Source organism: Mirounga angustirostris, unplaced genomic scaffold (assembly GCF_029215605.1).
Source record: "Mirounga angustirostris isolate CCGP_5_RB_7025 unplaced genomic scaffold, mMirAng1.0.hap1 SCAF_4, whole genome shotgun sequence".
In the NCBI taxonomy this organism is placed as follows: Eukaryota; Metazoa; Chordata; class Mammalia; order Carnivora; family Phocidae; genus Mirounga; species Mirounga angustirostris.
In genome coordinates this window covers 189,599,822-189,617,262 of record NW_026991712.1, presented here as the reverse complement: position 1 = coordinate 189,617,262, position 17,441 = coordinate 189,599,822, and the positions used below count along the sequence as shown (strand labels likewise).

General features: G+C 54.3%; 2 protein-coding genes across 9 annotated transcripts; both read right to left on the bottom strand.

Moving 5' to 3' along the window:
• Window positions 1–6,502: 6,502 nt before the first annotated feature.
• Window positions 6,503–8,184, bottom strand: AURKAIP1 (aurora kinase A interacting protein 1). Of its 3 annotated transcripts, none has more exons than XM_045898929.3 (4): window positions 8,015–8,184; window positions 7,520–7,609; window positions 6,776–7,206; window positions 6,503–6,672 (listed from the first exon to the last, which is right to left on the bottom strand). In XM_045898929.3, the coding sequence occupies exons 2-4, from the start codon at window positions 7,569–7,571 to the stop codon at window positions 6,571–6,573; spliced, it is 585 nt and encodes a 194-aa protein (XP_045754885.1). In that variant the 5' UTR covers window positions 7,572–7,609; window positions 8,015–8,184; the 3' UTR covers window positions 6,503–6,570. The 3 variants fall into 3 exon arrangements, with proteins under 3 accessions (XP_045754885.1, XP_045754886.1, XP_064446204.1); XM_045898930.3 differs by lacking the exon at window positions 8,015–8,184 and adding an exon at window positions 7,847–7,991; XM_064590134.1 differs by lacking the exon at window positions 8,015–8,184 and adding an exon at window positions 7,943–7,966.
• Window positions 8,185–8,931: 747 nt separating this feature from the next.
• Window positions 8,932–17,425, bottom strand: CCNL2 (cyclin L2). 6 transcript variants are annotated; one of them, XM_045898923.3, is made up of 11 exons: window positions 17,079–17,423; window positions 16,718–16,792; window positions 16,354–16,463; window positions 15,381–15,501; window positions 14,362–14,426; window positions 11,797–11,896; window positions 11,486–11,590; window positions 11,258–11,399; window positions 10,301–10,412; window positions 10,124–10,216; window positions 8,932–9,949 (listed from the first exon to the last, which is right to left on the bottom strand). In XM_045898923.3, the coding sequence occupies exons 1-11, from the start codon at window positions 17,370–17,372 to the stop codon at window positions 9,595–9,597; spliced, it is 1,572 nt and encodes a 523-aa protein (XP_045754879.1). In that variant the 5' UTR covers window positions 17,373–17,423; the 3' UTR covers window positions 8,932–9,594. The 6 variants fall into 6 exon arrangements, with proteins under 6 accessions (XP_045754879.1, XP_045754880.1, XP_064446195.1 ...); XM_045898924.3 differs by having other exon boundaries at window positions 10,301–10,409; window positions 17,079–17,422; XM_045898925.3 differs by having other exon boundaries at window positions 9,806–9,998; window positions 17,079–17,425.
• Window positions 17,426–17,441: the final 16 nt, after the last annotated feature.

Sequence of the window (17,441 nt, the reverse complement as noted above, 5' to 3'; positions counted from 1 at the left end):
CCATTTCTGGGTGTCTTGGACATTTCTTGCTGCTGCTTTGTAGACCACACTCAAACATAAGTAGACAACCGAGTTCTACCAAAGGAAACCCACTAACATGAAAAACAGAGACCAAAGTCAACAAACAGAAAAAAATCAACTGGGAAGCAGAAACTGGACAGGGGTGATGGGGGCAGCATGCTCGAGAAAACACGTATCATTAATACCCTCACAGAAGAGATGACATCACACCTGTGAAACACAAACATGGTGAGTGCTATTAAAAATACCCCCATAAAATACCCAAAAAACAAAAAGTCTCTTAGAAAATAAAAATGGCATAACAGATATTTTTTAAAAAATTCATTAAGTGGATTAGAAAAAAATGTGGAAGATGCCAGTCAGATCGGAGGCGGGAGAGGAGAGAACGCTGATAGCAGGAGCCTCAGAGAGGAGAGCGAGGGCGGGCGGATGACAGCACAGCAGCTCAGGGGGGTTTCCCAGAACTGGAGGTCAGGACTTTCTAGATGGCACCGGGCTCCTCCAGGGTGGGAACAGATCCACACTGAACTGTGTCACTGTGAACATCTGCTGCAACGAAGAAGAGAAGCTTCAAGAGAAAAAGCTGGTCGCTTACAAAGGCTCGGACTCAAAATGGGTCCAGTTTCCTCAGCAGCAACCCTCGAGCTGGGAGCCAGAGACACGGGAGAAATGCTTGCAGAGTTTTGCCGGAAAGAATTTTCAGGCTAGAATTCTAGAATCAGCCAAACCGCCGACCAAGTCACAGGATATGTCTGCTGATACGCAAGGGCTCACATTCTCTGTGCTGCTTCCTGGGCTGACGGCCTGGTGTCAGGGCTGTGACAGCCACTGACGACGGCCCCCATCCCCATGGGCGTCACCGGGGTCGGGGAGGAAGTCCACTGAGACACCTGAAGTGAAAGCAAGTGCAGCCAAACTTCTCAGACCACAGTCAGTTTAGTGGATCGTACATGGTGGTAACAAAATAGAATGTATCTGAGATTACTGCACTTAGGAAGGCTAAGTATAGCTTTTGAAATCTTTCAGTTGTGTGTGTGTGTTTACATACCAGGTCGTGATATCAAATGTATTTCTTATTTTGAGTTTTTGTCAAAAAAATCGAAAAGCCACCAATTTAAAGATATGACAATAAATCGTATTGTCAAAAGAATCATCTAAGAGGGCTAAAACTGCCTCTGGGAAAAGTGGTGTGGTTATTTTTCGTCAGCACTACTGAATTACTAAACTAGTTAGGCATACACAGGCATAGCTTCTATTAAAATAATTTTTAAAAATAAGTTTTAGAGCCAGACAGACTTGTAGCTGAATCATGAATGGCTTTTTACCTACATGACAGCAGGCAAGGTCCCCTCTGGGAGCTGATCGTAGATTTGCTGGGAAATGAAGTCACTCCTGTAAGGACCTAGCACAACACCTGTGGAATCCACTCACACACATCAATTAATCCTTATTCTACCCTCTAGCTCCCGTGCGCCCTTTCTCAGAAAAACATTCCATGAGGGGCACCTGGTGGCTCAGTCAGTTGAGCACCCGACTCTTGGTTTCAACTCAGGTCATGATCTCAGGGTCATGGGATCGAGGCCCTGCACTCAGTGGGGAGTCTGCTTGAGATTCTCTCCCTTTGCCCCTCCACCCCGTCGTTCTCTAATAAGTAAATCTTTAAAAAAACAAAAGAGGGGCGCCTGGGTGACTCAGTCGTTAAGCGTCTGCCTTCGGCTCAAGTCATGATCCCAGGGTGCTGGGATCGAGCCCCGCATCGGGCTCCCTGCTTGGCGGGAAGCCTGCTTCTCCCTCTCCCACTCCCCCTGCTTATGTTCCTGCTCTCACTATGTCTCTCTCTGTCAAATAAATATATAACATCTTCAAAAAAAAAAAAGAAAAGAAAAATGTACCCATGAAAAGAAGGGAGAAGACTGCGCAAGAGGAGAATGTGGTGACCCAGAAACAGGACCCAGCGGGTGGGGCCCAGGGCAGCCCAGACAGGAGACAGCAGGAGAATCATTTGAGAAACTGAACCAAACCGTGACTTTTAAAATTCTATCAGCAAGTCTGGGGCTGAATTTTGATAGATAAAAAAAAACCAAACATGCAAAAACAAAACAGGAAAACAAACAGTTGTATGAGAAAGGAAGTGTGATCTTGCTGAGCCCAGAGGCCATGGCGGGCCACACCCGGGGGCACAGGAGTCCTCTGCAGAAGCTGCAGGCACCGCCTCTGTGACGGACTCCACTGGCTGAGGCAGAGCTGCTGTTTTGTTATTAGCTTTGCATCAACTTCACATGCAGCTACAATCTTACTTGGCTGGAAAGTTAAAAAATAAAAATTTAACTGTAAATACAAAGTAATGCAACCAACAGGACCAATCAAAGTGAATGGGCTCCCCTTGGAGGAGCGGAGGGGCCCAGAGCGCATCCCCCCCAGCCTCCCTTGTCTGGGTGCAGAGGGAAGGGCCCGTGTCTGAGCCCAGAGGACCCTGTGGTTACCAGACCCACCTCAGCTGGGACAGACGGGGGGCAGGAGACCCCTGTCCATGCGAGGGTCTTGGTGGCCTCAGAGGCCCCCTCCACCCACAGCAGATCCTGGAGGTCGGCCAGCTCTGCTCAGCAGGACTCTGGGCTGATCAGTTTCCTCCTGGACCAGACTGTCCACAGCAGCGTGACGCCAGCCCGGGGTGGGCAAGGATGTGGGGCACACAGTGCCAGGTCACAGGGCACTCACCACATGTCCAGTTGTAGCTGAACCCTGTGTTCCCAAATTTGCTGGGACAAGTATACTCTACAATTTACACTCTACAAGATGCATGTGCTGTTAATGCCACCTGGTCTTGGCCACATTTTGGAGGTTCTCTAGGAGTTGGCACAAGCTTGTGCCCGGCCTGAGGCCTCCCCACACCTCGGCCTCAGGGAGCCCTGACAGCCCTGCCATTGCCCCCCCACATTCCCAGAGCCATGCCCCTACCCCACAGGTCACCTGGGAGTGTTCAGTGCTTCCCTCCCCTGTGCATCCAGGAGTGGTCGGTCCTCAACATACACACAGACACACATTGGCCACCCCACATCCTAAAGAGAACCCCAAGCCTCCAGACACTGTTCAGAACCCCCCAACCCCCTGGAAGTGTCCAGGTCTCAGCCTGGACTCTAGTCCCAGCCCTAGCACTCAGCTGTCATGTGACCCAATCCCCCTCTGGCCAGAACCCAAGTCTTTTTTTTTTTTTTAAAGATTTTATTTATTTATTTGAGAGAGAGAGAATGAGAGAGAGAGAGCATGAGAGGGGGGAGGGCCAGAGGGAGAAGCAGACTCCCCGCCGAGCAGGGAGCCCGATGCGGGACTTGATCCCGGGACTCCAGGATCATGACCTGAGCCGAAGGCAGTCGCTTAACCAACTGAGCCACCCAGGCGCCCCAGAACCCGTCTTACCTAAGAATCCAAATGGCCCTGAGGCTGAGGTCAGCAAGGGACAGAATTTGACGGGCGCATGGGCTGGCCTCTGGGTGTGCAGCCAGGTGGCGGGGGTGTCATCCACTGGCCCCCACCCTGAGGCTAACTCCAGACCCAGTTCTGGACTCCTCAGCCCTATCCCAGGGGCCACAGCTCAAGAGCCCTTGGAGGGCTTTTCCCACAACTCAGCCCTAGAGAGGAAGATTCCCTCCCACCCCTGCCCACCCAGGTTCCAGCTTCTCCGTGAGCTCAGCTGGCCGTGGCCAGGCCCGGGGAGCAGGCTTCTTTCTCCAGCCTCTGTCACCCTCCCCAGCCTGCATACTCCTTGGACAGCAGGGAGTGCAGCCGTTCACAGCTCACATGCTGTGTCCTGAGCATCTGCCGTAGGCAGGCCACAACCAGCCCCTCCCAGGACCCAGCATCCAGCCTCAGCATCCTCCCTTGCCTGGAGAGCCTGCCTGGCCCCTTCCTTGGCCCACTGTATGGCCAGGAACACCCAGGCCAGAGGACACTGGCTGGCACGGAGTGGCAGAGTGACAAGGCACAGGGACTGAGCTCAGAGATGCCTCCACATCGGGCCCAAGAGGCAGGGCCCCCAGCAAGGGCCCAAGAACACCCCCAGTAGCTCTGGCCCTGGCTGAGGCCCCCTCTGGCCAGAACCCAAGTCCTACGCGATGCCAGCAGGGCACTCTGCCACACCCCTCCTGCCTCTGCCCTTTCACTGTGGGGGCGCCCGGGGCCAGCAGGGAAAAGGGGCTACTCATCCCACAGGCTGGGGGGCAGGGTGGAGGCCCCATAGGGAAGAGGGAAGGGCAGTTTCTTATAGCCTGGGAGGAACTGCAGAGATAAAAATAAAAGCACATCTGCTTCCACACAATTGCTTCACACAATTGCCTCCTGCAGTTGTGGTTGGGGCCCAGATACATCCAAGCCACAGGCAGGACGAGCTCTGCACAAAGAAGGGAGTGGGGGTCGGGCTGCCTCAGGACCAGACCCCACAGGATCAGTGACATCTGCAGCAGAGATCTCAACCGTAGTACCACCGAGGTTTGGGGCAACTCATTTCAGGTGTCAGCTGCCCTGTGCGTTATGGGGCATGTATTCCCAGCCTCCGCCCACTGTGGTCAGTGGGACCCCCCCACTGAGACAACCAAAAATGTCTCCAGATGTGGCCAGGGGCCCTACCTCCAGGGACCCCCCAAGCTGGCACCCACCCCGGTGGAAGAGGTTGGAGCAAGGGCCCTGTGGGGCTCTGCCAGCTGCCAGCCTCCAGGAGTGTGGGTCTGTGGCTTCCTGCACAGGTCAGCCAGTCATACCTCCCAGATTTGCTGCCCAGCCAAGCTCCCGACAGCGGCTCTGCTTCCAGATGGCAGATCAACTTAGCACCCCATTGCTCCTCTCAGCCACCAGGGAAGGGTGGAGTGAGCCGCGGGGCAGCTACCACGACAGGACTGGGAGGAGATACGGGAGCGGCTACCCGGCAGCCACGGGCACCGGCCAAGGGCAACAGCGGCAGAGACCCAGCTGAGAGGCCAGGTGGAGCAGAGGCCAGCCTTGGTACCAACAGGTCACGGTCCACTCCACCCCAGCAGGCTCCACCACTGGGCCCTGGCGCCTCTGCCCCGCCCCACCCCCAGATGGGGAGACCAAGACCCAGGAAGGATGACTGTGACCCCAGCTGGGGGCCTCCCAGGGGCTCCCTGTGCCCTCCCAGGTGACTGGGCTGGCAGGGTGCTCCGGCTGTCCTGGTCCTCAGCCCCAACCCAGGGGCTGCTGGGAGCCCAACTGCTGCCCCCTTGCAGCCACATGTGGAAGCAGGCCTGCACCCTCAATGGTGTCAGGTGCCCCCCCAGGTCATGGCCAGCGTCACCCTCCTCCACCACACCCAGCACCTCCGCGGGCTGTGTCCCCTGACGGGCAGGGACTCAGACCGGCCCCGTGGTTAGAACCCTGCTTACCTAGCTGGCTGGCTGCCATGCACAGGGCAGGGGCCCGCCTGGCGCACCGAAAGAACGTGGGGTGAGCAACACAATGTGGTCTGTGCCATTCCAGAGAAGCTGCTGGGTAAGCCCTGCTCCAGCCCTCCCCCAAGATCTGCCTGATTTGCAGAGAACTCAACCCCACTCCCAGACACATTTCTGTGACAAGGCAAGAAATCCCCACAGCCTGCTGAGACGTGGTGTTGCCCTTAACGGGGTGGAGGGGATCGAGGGAGGACACCAGCATCACGCGTGTCTCTACTGGACGGCTCAGGAAAGATGCACCACTCTTCCTATCCTCTGAGTCAGCCGTCAGGGAGCAGGGCAGAGGCTGAGCAGAGTAGCGTCTGCCACATTCATGGCACTCCGACCAAGCTCCCCTGCCTGCAGCCCAGCCCTCGCCAAGCCTGGATGCAGTGGTCCACTGGCTCACGCCAAGGCTCCAGGGTTTTTCCAGTTCCACAAACAGCACCACTTTCTCAGCCACCCCCAACCCTGCCAGAGCACACCCTCCCAGCCATCCTTTCCTGATTAGCCCCACTCAGCGTCCCATGAGGTGGCAGAGGCCAAGGAACCCAAAGGAGACCAGGGGCCCCCCCAGCCCTAGCGGAGCAGGACAGCTCAGACAGCCACTTGAGGCCCAAGTCTGTGGGGACCGCAGGGCACCGTCCATCATCTCTGGGGGCAGAGCCTGCCCCCCTCCCCAGTCTTCCCCATGAGGCCCTCCCTGTCCCCTCTCACACTGTAATCATACCCCCAACTCAATCTGGGCGCTCCCTAACCCCCCAGCACTGTCCCTTGGTACTTCTGCCATCAGCGTGTTCAGAGTCTGCCTCCCGCAGTGGAGTCCAAGCGCCTAAAGGGCAGACCTGGGCCTCTGTTTGCAGCGGTCGTAGCATCAGGCATTCATAAATGGGGAGGCTGTCGTTCCTGCGGACTTGGCACCAGGACAAGGGCCCTCTCGGGAAGCCCTTGTGCCTCCTAGAAAACCAGAGGTGGGCACCAGCTCAATCCCAAGATAGCTCACGCTAGGCCGCAGAGGGGCCAGGTCACCCGGGGACAGCTAAGTTCCTAAACATTTATTACAGTGGGTCATCAGCAGCAACAGGGGTGGGGGAGAGGAGCACTGGACTCATTTGCCCCTCAGGTAGATCTTGGGGGTCTGCCAGCCCGCAGGGGCTTCCTTCAGGCCCGCCTTCAGCCAGATGCGCCTCAGGTCTCTCTCGAACTTGATCTGCAAGGGCACAGGAGGGACCACTGACTGGTCTGTGGCACAGTCACACACTTTCAGCCGCCTTGCCCCACCTTAGGCTGAGAGGCCCACCCCCCACACTTACCTGCTTCCGTTTCAGGCGTCCTTCCCGGACCTTCCGCCGCAGGAACCGGGTCCTCTTGACCAGTTTACGGTACTTGTGATGATTCATCTTCCGCCGGCGAATCTTCAGTACGTTTTTGCACTGCACCTGGGGTGCATCCCAGACCTCCTCCATCCCCTGCTCAGCCCCTTCCACTTGGCTAGGTGGACACTCATAGAGCTGAGATGGTGCCACGGTCCCTGGGGTCCTGGCATCTAGTCTGGGTAGGAGGTAGTGGGCGGTCAGCCAGCTCTCCAGAGGACTGATGGACATCTTCCTGGGGACCAGCATCTCCTCAAGCTCCAGCTGGAGCCCCTTGCCAGGGACGGAGGCAACTCCACTTGGGCCTGTTGGCCGCGTGCTGTAGCAAGGCCTGCCTAGGACCCCTGAGATAGGCCAGGGCCGACCGCAACCTGCAGGAAACCAGACAGCAGTTACCACCCAAGCAGCCAGGCCAGGGCTGAGCACAGCCAATGCCGCCTCCCCCACTGGGGAGCAGAGCGGTCATCACGGACCAGGACGACCCGCACCTTATCCCAGCGGGAATTCAGGCTGATGTTCTCAGGCCCGGACTTTCCCTTTTGGCTACTTGGATGTTTACGAGGACTTTGTGTGGCCAGGCCCCCGCCTCCAGCTGGCAGGTGGGGGCCGTTGGGATCACCTACCCCACGTTCCTAACCCGGGGCGCACCCTGCCCAGCTGCCTTGCCCCCACGGGGCCTCTTACCTGCCCGAGGAACAGCCCTCAGCAGCTGAGACGTCAGGCGCACCAGGAACATGGTCCGCGGGTGGTGGCGGCCCCAGGTGCTCAGAGCGGCTGCAATACAGGTGCGCGTGGCGGTCACGCGGGAGTGGCCGGGCGGCGCGTGCAGCAGCCCCGGGGCCGCCAGGACTCCCACACCCATCACCCTCATCGCCCTCTCCCACCACACGGGGCTCACTCCCTCCAGCGACCAGACCGAGGCGCGAGCCCCTCGTCCGCCGCTCCGCGGCTGCGCCCCTCTGAGCAGTCCCCCACCCCTCCCCGAGCCTCAGCTCCAGCCCAGGGACCCACCACCCGGGCGGAGCCGACGCTCGAGGGCGCGGAAGGCCGGGACTGGCGCACGGCGGCCGCGGCTCCCAGGCCCCGACGGTCCGGCCCCAGCCTCACCGACCGCCGTCCCCCTGCAGCCGCGGCCTCGCTCCGACCCTCCCAGACCCAAGCCGGGTGACTGAAACTGACCACTCCGTCGCCCACTTTAGGCACTTCCGGTCCGTCCCCAAACCAGCCCCCAGTCCCGCGTGCGGCCGCCCGGCGGGACCCACTCCCGGCGCCCCCTGGCGCCCCCACGGCGTCCGACTCCGCGTCGGCGCACGTCCCGCCGGGCCCAGAAAGCAGCCGCTTCCGGCCAGAGGAGCGGCCCACCCCGCCCACAGCCCGCAGGCTCGGCCCTCCCTGACGGCGGCGAGAAAACTACATTTCCCACAATCCTAAGGGATGCCCGGGACCAACCAGTGGCTAGTCGTCCAAGGCGGGCGGAAGTGGCGTTAGCCCCGCGGCGGAAATAGAGTTCTCGGGCCGACGGAAGCGGCCGGAGTCCCGCAGGAGGCGCGGCCGGTGCGTGAACGCGGCGCGTTTGGAAGCCGACGACCCCCCTCCTGTGCCTGTGTGCGCGCGGAACTCCCGCAAACCACCAGCCCTCGGTCGGAGTCGGCAAGGGCAGTGGGCCCTCTGCCCCGCGGCCTTCCAGGAGGCGCCGCTCGCTCGGCTCCCCAAGTAGCAAGGCCTCTGAGGTGCCGCGCGCCCCCTGGGCCCCAGGTGCTGGCCCCGCCGCGCGCACAGCCCCACCGCCCGGGCCGGCGCGCCAGCTGCCCTCCCGCTAGTCGCCAGCCCGCCCGCCACGCCCAGGCTGCCCCTCGGACCCATTCTGTCCTGTCCCCGCCCGCCCTCCGCGCCCCCGCAGGAAGCGGCCTTCGGCCCAGGCTCTTCAAGGCCGGCGGGCCGCGGAAGAGCAGCCGCACAGGGCTCGGTACAAAAGCCCACACTGTGATGAGATCAGGGCCGGCCGTGCAGACAGACCACTAGCTCGGGGACTGCAGGCCGTGCACAGGAACGAGCGAGCAGAACGACAAACTACACATTCTGGAACGTTCCAAATGTCCTGAGTAGAGAGAATTGTGTTTATTTAACCACGTAAAATGCATATATAGGAAACTTCTCTATTTGGGAGCTGGTGGCCTGCACTCAGCATCGCACAGATAAAAATATACGACTTTCAACACAGATCTAAATACCTTCACATTTTAAAAATCAGAATTCTCTACACAAGTTTTAAGCCGACAGAATTCAAGTTCTGAATTTTCATATATAGCTTTAACTTGTATTAAACACATGTTTATTTACAGGGCGAATAGAGAATAAGGGGCTATTAAGGCCATTTTCTCATTGTGAAACACTGCAAAATATGTACATAAGTACAACCTAATATAGGCAAAGGTTCTAAAAGTCATTTTCTTGGTTTAACGTAATCGAGTAAAGACGGCCTGTCGTTAGCACCAAGCCACACCACCAGGACGTACACATCTGCTTCCACATCAAGCTGCCACAGGGCTGCTGCCGAGGCGGGCCCTGTGCTGACACGAGTGTACGCGCCGTGCCCAGGCCGGCCTGAAGGGCACCTCGCCGGCCTCTTGAGTCCATCTCCAAATGCATCACAAGGTCCAGAGCCAACAGCCATTTCCAAAAAGAGTTGCACCGCAGGGCCAGTCATGCCACGGGTGCACACCAAGGGGCGAAGGGCAGCACTCTGGGAGCCCAGCGCCTCACCTCCGATGCCTGCTGTGCCCAGGGTGATCCCGCTCATAGCGATGGCTCGTGCGCTCGTACGACCGAGAACGCTCCCTTCGCTGATCTCTATAGTAATGACTTTTTTTCTTATATTTCCCGGAACTATCTGCCCGCTCCCGTGAGCGGCTTCGAGACCGAGAGGAGCTCCGACTCCGGGACTTGTGTGGCTTCTGGGTGGGGTACTTGCAGTCCTTAGACTTCCGGTAGCTCCTCACCTTGGAGCTTTTGTAGGGAACACCTCTGTGCACCTGTCTAGGAGGGGAGTCACTCCTGCTCCGTGAACGGCTCTGCGACTTGGACCCGCCAGACGTGGAGCCGCTGTCACTTTTTCTGTGAGGAAGGACAGCACCACCAAACAGGTGACCACTCACCCCACCACCTGAGGGTGAGGATTGACTTTCCTGTGAGGGGCAGCCACACCACCAATAGCCACCCTGGGGAAAATATCCCTTGCCAGGTGCAGCACCCCGTCCCGGCCCCCCATGAGCCCTGAGCAGCACACACCTCCTCTTAGGAGAAGCAGATCGTGATGGGGACCTTGAGTAGCTCTGCTCACGACTCCCACTCCTACTTCGACTCCCTCGCCCCTTTGGCAAGCTGAGAACAAATGGTGGGAGCAGTTACAGGCTTCAAGTCTCTCCAGCCAACCCCAAAGGCCAGCTGGGGCGCTTGGGTACTCACCCATTCACCGGGCTGTCAGCCTTAACTTTCTTCATGCCCTCCATTTTCCTCTTGGCGTTCTTCACAGAGAGCGGGGAAGGCTTGTTTCCTTTACCTTCTTTAGGGGATTCTGCTAGAATCAAATACAAGAAGTTAAAACCTCACCACCAGGAAAACTGTTCTGAGAGAAAACACATTAGCAGAGCAAGGCAATACCACTTCTATGGGATTTACGGAGACCCCCTGTTCCCGGCCTGGGACTCAGAACGTAAACATGCACCCGAAAGACACAGAAAAGCCACCTGTCTCACTTGCCTTCCTTGAGGGACTGGGGATGTGCATCATACTTAGTTCTAACATGACCCAAAAAACACAATCTACTACCCTAGATTTATAAAATTTTCATCAGAAGACAAGCTAATTAGGTGAGCTGGGTTAAAAAAAAAAAAAAAAAAAATTTTTTTTTGAAAAGCTTGTCCACGTCCCTCACTAATGAAAATATAAAAACAATGGGTGCCTAGCTGGCTCAGTTGGTGGAGTATGCAATTCTTGATCTCAGGGTTTTAAGTTTGAGCTCCACACTGGGTGTAGAGACTACTTAAAATATTGGGGCACCTGGGTGGTTCAGTCGGTTAAGTGTCTGCCTTCAGCTAGGGTCATGATCTCGGGGATCCTGGTATCAAGCCCCATGTTGGGCTCCCTGCTCAGCGGGGAATCTGCTTCTCCCTCTCCCTCCGCCCCTCCTCCCCACCCCACTCGTGCACACTCGCGAGCATGCTCTCTCTCAAATGAATAAATAAAATCTTAGGGAAAGAAAACAAAAAAACGATGAAAACTCCTTTAGGAGTGACCTTCTCACTTCAAAAATCAACAAATGTCCGCTGGGGACCCTGGTGCCTGCAGAGAGCTCAGGTCAGCAGCAGACACAGTTCCAAGAGAAATCTGGAGAAAAGGAGGGCCACACACCCTCACACTCACCCAGCTTGGGGGCAGGTGAGAACCCTGAAGTGCTGTCCAGAACCTGGGTGCCAGCAGGCAGCAGGCCCTTAGCTTGTGCCTTGGCCTCTTCAATGGCGTGCCTTCTCTTCTCGACTTCACTTTCAAGGTGTGTAAGATCAACCTATGGGAGTCAGAATCCAAAGAAATTCAAGACCAGATGTTTCTGGTTAAACACAAATGCATGTATTACATGAAAAAACATAGAACCTTTTTCCGAGTATAAAGCTGCAGGATTTTTAAGCAGATTTCCTGAATTTCGTCTTCAGTTGCTCCAAACAAAAGAAACCAATGGGGACGATTGGGCAAAGGGATCTGTAAACACAAATGCCATCACTGTTAATACTTTCTTTTTTGGCCAACAAGACTCTTAGGGCAATAAAAAACAAGCCTTGCTGGTCACCAAGAGACAGGCTTTTCATTGGCATCAATGAGCATAATCTGAAGAACACTACGCAGAAGTTTACTGGAGGCTGGAGAAAGAATCAGGCCAGGATCCCCTGTGGTGGCGCAACACTGACCTCCAGTGTCCGGGCAGCAAGATAAATGCAGGCACAGGCGATGCTCTCAGGCTGGAACCTCACGAAGACATCTGTGCGAAGGCTGTCATTCATGTAATTCCTGAAAACCAAATGCAGGAAAGACTGCAACGCTCCGGGCATCCCCAGGATACCCGTGTGCATCATCTAGATACAATCACTACTCTACGCAGTCTACTCCTAGGCTTAGAGCTACACAGTCCTGTGAGGCTCAGGATTCCTGGAGAGACATTCTAGCTGCTTTTTGTGAGTACAGGAAAACAGGGAAATTACTGGGAAAAAAAAATCTAAAAAGCTGGCTGAATGTCAGACAACACATGTTGCTATGAAAGAGAACCGACTTTAACTTTACTTTTCCCTCAACTCCTGGCTGTTCTCGTGCAAAGCACAATGCCTCAGAGAGAAAATGTCTACTGTAGTGGTTGAAATGTACTTGATGAAAGAAATCTAAATGCTCAAAATCCATAGTGCAGAGAAACATGCAAACTCAAATGAATGGGCTGAGCAGGCAGCCTGCGAGGGCTCTTCTGAGACAAGCCGTCCTCTTGCATCCCTTTTCCTCGAAGAGGTGCTCAGGGCCTGGCCCTTCTCCTTCCATGAGGGAGTCCACTTGGAAAGGGAAAACACCTCTGGGCGCATGGGAACATCATGCAGAGGAAGGCTCAATGCCCAAAGGGAAGTCCTCTTCTCAGGCATATCAAAGAACCGTTTCCAAACTGTCCCATCTCAATAACGAGTCTTAAAATGAACATTCATAAAATCAGACAAAAGCAACAAAACACTACAAGTTTCATCATAATCAATACATTTAAAAAGCATTATTGTACTTTAAAAGATATAAAAATACAAAACATTTGCATTTTTTAAAAGTTAAAGGGTTTTAAAATTGGCTACATTTTCAACATTTTCCTTTAGATATTATTTGTCTAGGATTTAATAGACCAAAATCAGGATCTCATATTCACATATCTCATCAATATTGCAAAAACAGATTCCATGAGAAAACAGTCAAATAAATGATACATTTGCTGCTCCTAACATACCCCACACTATGGCAACCCCTGAGAGTCAGGCCACACCCACAGGGTAGCCACATCCTGCTGTGTGATTTCACTGATACACCCCCGCCCCAACCCTCTTAACTTTGCCTGAAACCCTGGAGAAGGTGACAACACAAACCCACTCAGACTTCTCAGTGATCTATTCAACATAGGCCAACTTAGTGGCACCTGGCTCTGGAAGCTCTTGCTCCAGGCCTCAAGAGATAATCAAGGAAAAGACCTACATGATGGCCCCAAGGCCATGGGTCTCAGAGCATTGCAAGCGAACAGTTCAAACATGTCATAAACATAAACATCAGAAACTTTTTTGGTTCTAATAAATTTTCAGTACTCAAATAGTGATGCCATTTATCTATTAACTTTTAAATCCCAAAAACAAAACAAATGAAGTCCTTGAAATGTGTATTTAAACGTATTGCTTATCTAAATTACAATATAAAAAGTGTCCATGAAATAATTTAAAGATGCACACCTTTTACTAGAACGTGTCAACACTTAGCTGCTGAAGAGCAACTTTAGGACTTCCGGGAAAACTGGCACAAGCCCGTACTGAAGTGTGAGTCCCCGTCAGCCAATTCGTACAGCTTTCCACAGAAATGTTTTTAGGACACAGGTACTGCATCTTTATTGCACACGTACAGCAGTTTTAAAGGGACAGGATTCAAGTCAAGACAGTGAACTCTCATCAATACAATTACCAAGCACGACAGGGTTAACAAGCAGCGCCACCGTCAGAGAACCACAGCAGCAGTCGGCCAGCACTATACTACCGTGCGCATACCACCATCTAGAGCCGGCCTTCGGTGGAGAGCCTGCGCTGGATTGGCTGAGGACGGCCGCTGTCCCTGCACCAAAGCGCTTGGACAGTAGAGGAGAAGTCTTAGTCACTTACCCTCAGAGGCTACCCTTCGATTGAAAGAGTACAGAAAAGAAAAGTCAAAATAGGTTCTCTATTAGATAGAGCATAGCACCAGACAATTCAGGCAGCAAAAATACGACCCTTACAGACTTAACTCCGTGGAAAAAAATTCACAAAGCACCCAGCACTATTACTTCAGGCTTCCTTTCTAACATATGCATTGTTAAAATCAGTCCCAGAGAAAGTTTACCCGAACCCTCCTTCTCCCACAGGATCCTCTCTAGTAAGAGGCAGTTAGGAGCAACTTCCAAGGAGACATAAAGCCACTACATCGACGCTGGCACCTGGGGGAAAGATCCCGATGTGCCAAGTCACCAGCCCTCAAAGGGAAGCCCAGTGAATGCTCTCCTGGAAGGCCGGGGGAGCGTGTGGGCCACCTTACCGTTACACTAGTGCCTGATATTTTGGGAGGCTGGTTAGAATCTACACAGCAGGAACACTGGGCACTGAGACAACTCCAGCCCACAACCAAGTCATGGGACTGACTACCCACTGCCCAAGTGCCTCAAATCAACATATTCCTGCACTGCCCTTGCTGGTCTCATAAAACAAGGAAGGTCAACTCACCATGAGGTCTGGACCAGGTGCTGGTTACGCTCACACTCTAACACCTGAAGGTACATAACGATTATCTGGAAGATACAGGTCAGCCAGTTATTACCAAGAACCCCGAGAACCCAAAATTCAGATCTTGAGAGCATCCATGCAGTAAATATGAGCCTCATGCTAGATCCCAGGGGTGGCTCCTGGTCATATGCCCGGTGCACAGCTCAGCTGGAGGGGAGCTTTTGCTGAGAGGCCCCGCTACCTGCTTTCGAACCCAGGCTGCACCCACAGCAAAGGCAGCTGCATTTTTCATGGCCATCACAAGGCTGATTCTCATTCTCATCTTCGACATAGTTTCCACCAGTGAGATGAGCTTGTCCTAACCATCTCTGTACCCTAGTCACCACTTTACACAAAACATGGTGTGAAAATACTTTCAGCAAATGAAGAAAAAGTCTAAAATCTATGGTAACTTATCAAGAATTTGAATTAATGCCAGAAAGTCAAACAAGCAAGAGAGAAAAGATAAAAAGAAACCCACTAATTAAAAGGGAATAAAGGAAAGGTGCAGATTGCAATCTTTTTTTTTTTTTTTTAAGTTTATGCGTCACATAAAAGGTTCCCATGGAACTGTATGGCAGCCATGCTCAACTGTCATGCACTGCAAAGCTGCTTTAGTTCATTTCCAAATAAAGGGTTCAGAATCCTTCCAATTCCCCACTAGAGAAAATAAAGCTATCACTAAAGCAACTTTACAAAATAAGCTGTTGAGAAAAAAAACCATAAACTAACAGATTCCATTTTTACAAATTCACTATTTTTTTTGAAAGCCCACACTTAAAAAATAACCGTTCCAAAACTCCTGAAAACATAAAATTAACAGGTAGTATAAAGACAACTAACAAATAAATTACGTTCAGACTTTAGATATAAACTGGAAAAACGAGTCAGGAACACATTTACTCTTCTTCAGAGTTTTCAATCTTGGTGAGAACAGAGCAGTCAGGTGGGCTCCCGTGGCAGCTGGGCCACATACCCACCTTGTGAGGGTGCTTCACGTGGACACAGAAACCCAGCTCTTTGAGAACTCGTCTTTCTGCCTTTATAATCTGATTCTTTAAGTTAACATAATCTTGATCCAACAGCAGAGGCACAGGTTTCCTACACAGACAAAGCACACGTCCACATAAGGGTCAAATAAAACGTCTTTCAAATCCCAATTACCTCCAAATGGTGAAAATCCACTGTAAACACTGCAATATAGATGTAGCCTTTAACGAAACCAGAGCATCTTCCTCAAACCCCAGTGCTACCCTGCTTATCCCTTCTCAACAACATTCTCTTTTCCTTCCAAACAGTTCTCATGTACAACGAACAGGGCGGAAGGTTTCAAAATCTCATCACACAAGTACTAACCGCCCATTACCCGGTTCAAGACAAAAGTGCACGCGTTATGGGTGAATGGAAAACCAAAGAACCAACGGCAGTAGAACATTTAAACAGCCTGAGGCTCTGTTTTCCAAAGGACCGTCCGTCCACCTGAGGAGCATAAAGTCTGGGTTGTCCAGGCAGTGGTTCTCAACCAGGGGCAATTTTGCTATCCCAGGGCCAGCTCTGGGGACGGTTTTGGCTGTCACAACTGAGAGATGAACCGTTAGCATCTAGTTTGTAGAGGCCAGGGATACTGCTCAATATCCTACAACACACAAGACAGTCCTCACAACAAAGAATCACCCAGCCCAAAATGTCAACAGTGCGAAGACTGCGAACCCAGCTCCAGGACATTCGGCGACAGGCATGGGCCAACCGAGGGCCAACCAAGAGACCAATGTCGACAAAACCACAGCCACAGTTCCCGGCCCTTTTTACTGTGGTTCCTTCACTCATTAAACAGCATCCGTTGGGTACCTCCTGGGCAGCAGGCCCTCTCCTGGACACCGCGTAACACCTCACACCCTGAGTTCTGTTTCAGAAACGTCTGTGGAACTTAACCGTAAAAACCAGGAGACTCACTTTTTCTCTCTCAGATGCCGAAGGCGATGAAACACGTTGATGACATCCCGGATCCGTCTTGGGGCCTCCTCTATTTTGGAGGCCAGGTGAACACAAGCCATTGACACATGCTGAAACGCAAGCATTGCAACACACGCATGTGTTCCTTCCACTCATCACGGTCTCCAGCGGCTCAAGAGGAGCGACGAAGAGCGAGGAGCCACGAGCAGGGGCACCAAGGAAAAAGCCGCTGTGGGGAAACCACTCTACGTCCGGGGGGCTAGGATCCCAACCCCTCAAGCGCAGCCCTCCGAGCCCCAGAACAACGAACCCGGGTTTCCCCTCCACGTATTTCCGCGGGAGGGGAATACGCGGGAACCCTTACCTCCATGGAATGCTTCACGAAAGACTTGGTGTAGAAAAACCGCTGGAACAGCACCTGCCCGGTAGCCATGGCCACCTGGAGAGGAGAAACGTTGCCATCACTTCTAAAGGCTCAAGTTGCAGTTACGTCTCTTGCTTCGTGCGCCTGACACGGGCCCAGACACTAAAACGTTCCGCGCGCCCACAAAGCCCTTCGCGTCCCGCCGCCTGTCCCCCTCATCGCCCCCGAAGCACAGCAGCGGTGAACCGCGGGGCCGGCGTCCGCGCCGGGCCCGGCCCCGCCGCCAACAAAGGGCCCGGCCGCGTCCCCCGGCGCCGGCGCGGCGGTTACCTCGGCCCGAGGCTCGCGGCCGCGCCCTCACCTGCGGCAGGCGGAGCAGGATGCCGGCCGCCTGGATGAGCTCGCAGCCCACCACGCGGAGGTCGGTCTCCGTATCGGTGTCGAGGCCACTCGACATGGACGGCGTGAAGCGCAGCTTGTCGTCAGGCAGCAGGCAGTTCTCCAAAGTGATGAGCACGCCGGAGTACAGCCGGTCCCCGATCAACATCCCCTGCGACCCGGGGGCTGCGCTCCCCGAGCCCGGGGCACAGGCCGCTGCGGCGGGAGCCGCCGGCCCCGGAGCGCCGGCCGCGACCGTCGCCGCCGCCGCCGCCATTTTGTGCCGCCGACTCCCTTTCGGGCTCCTTCCCGGCAGGGCGGCTCCTCGCGACGCACTACGTCCGCG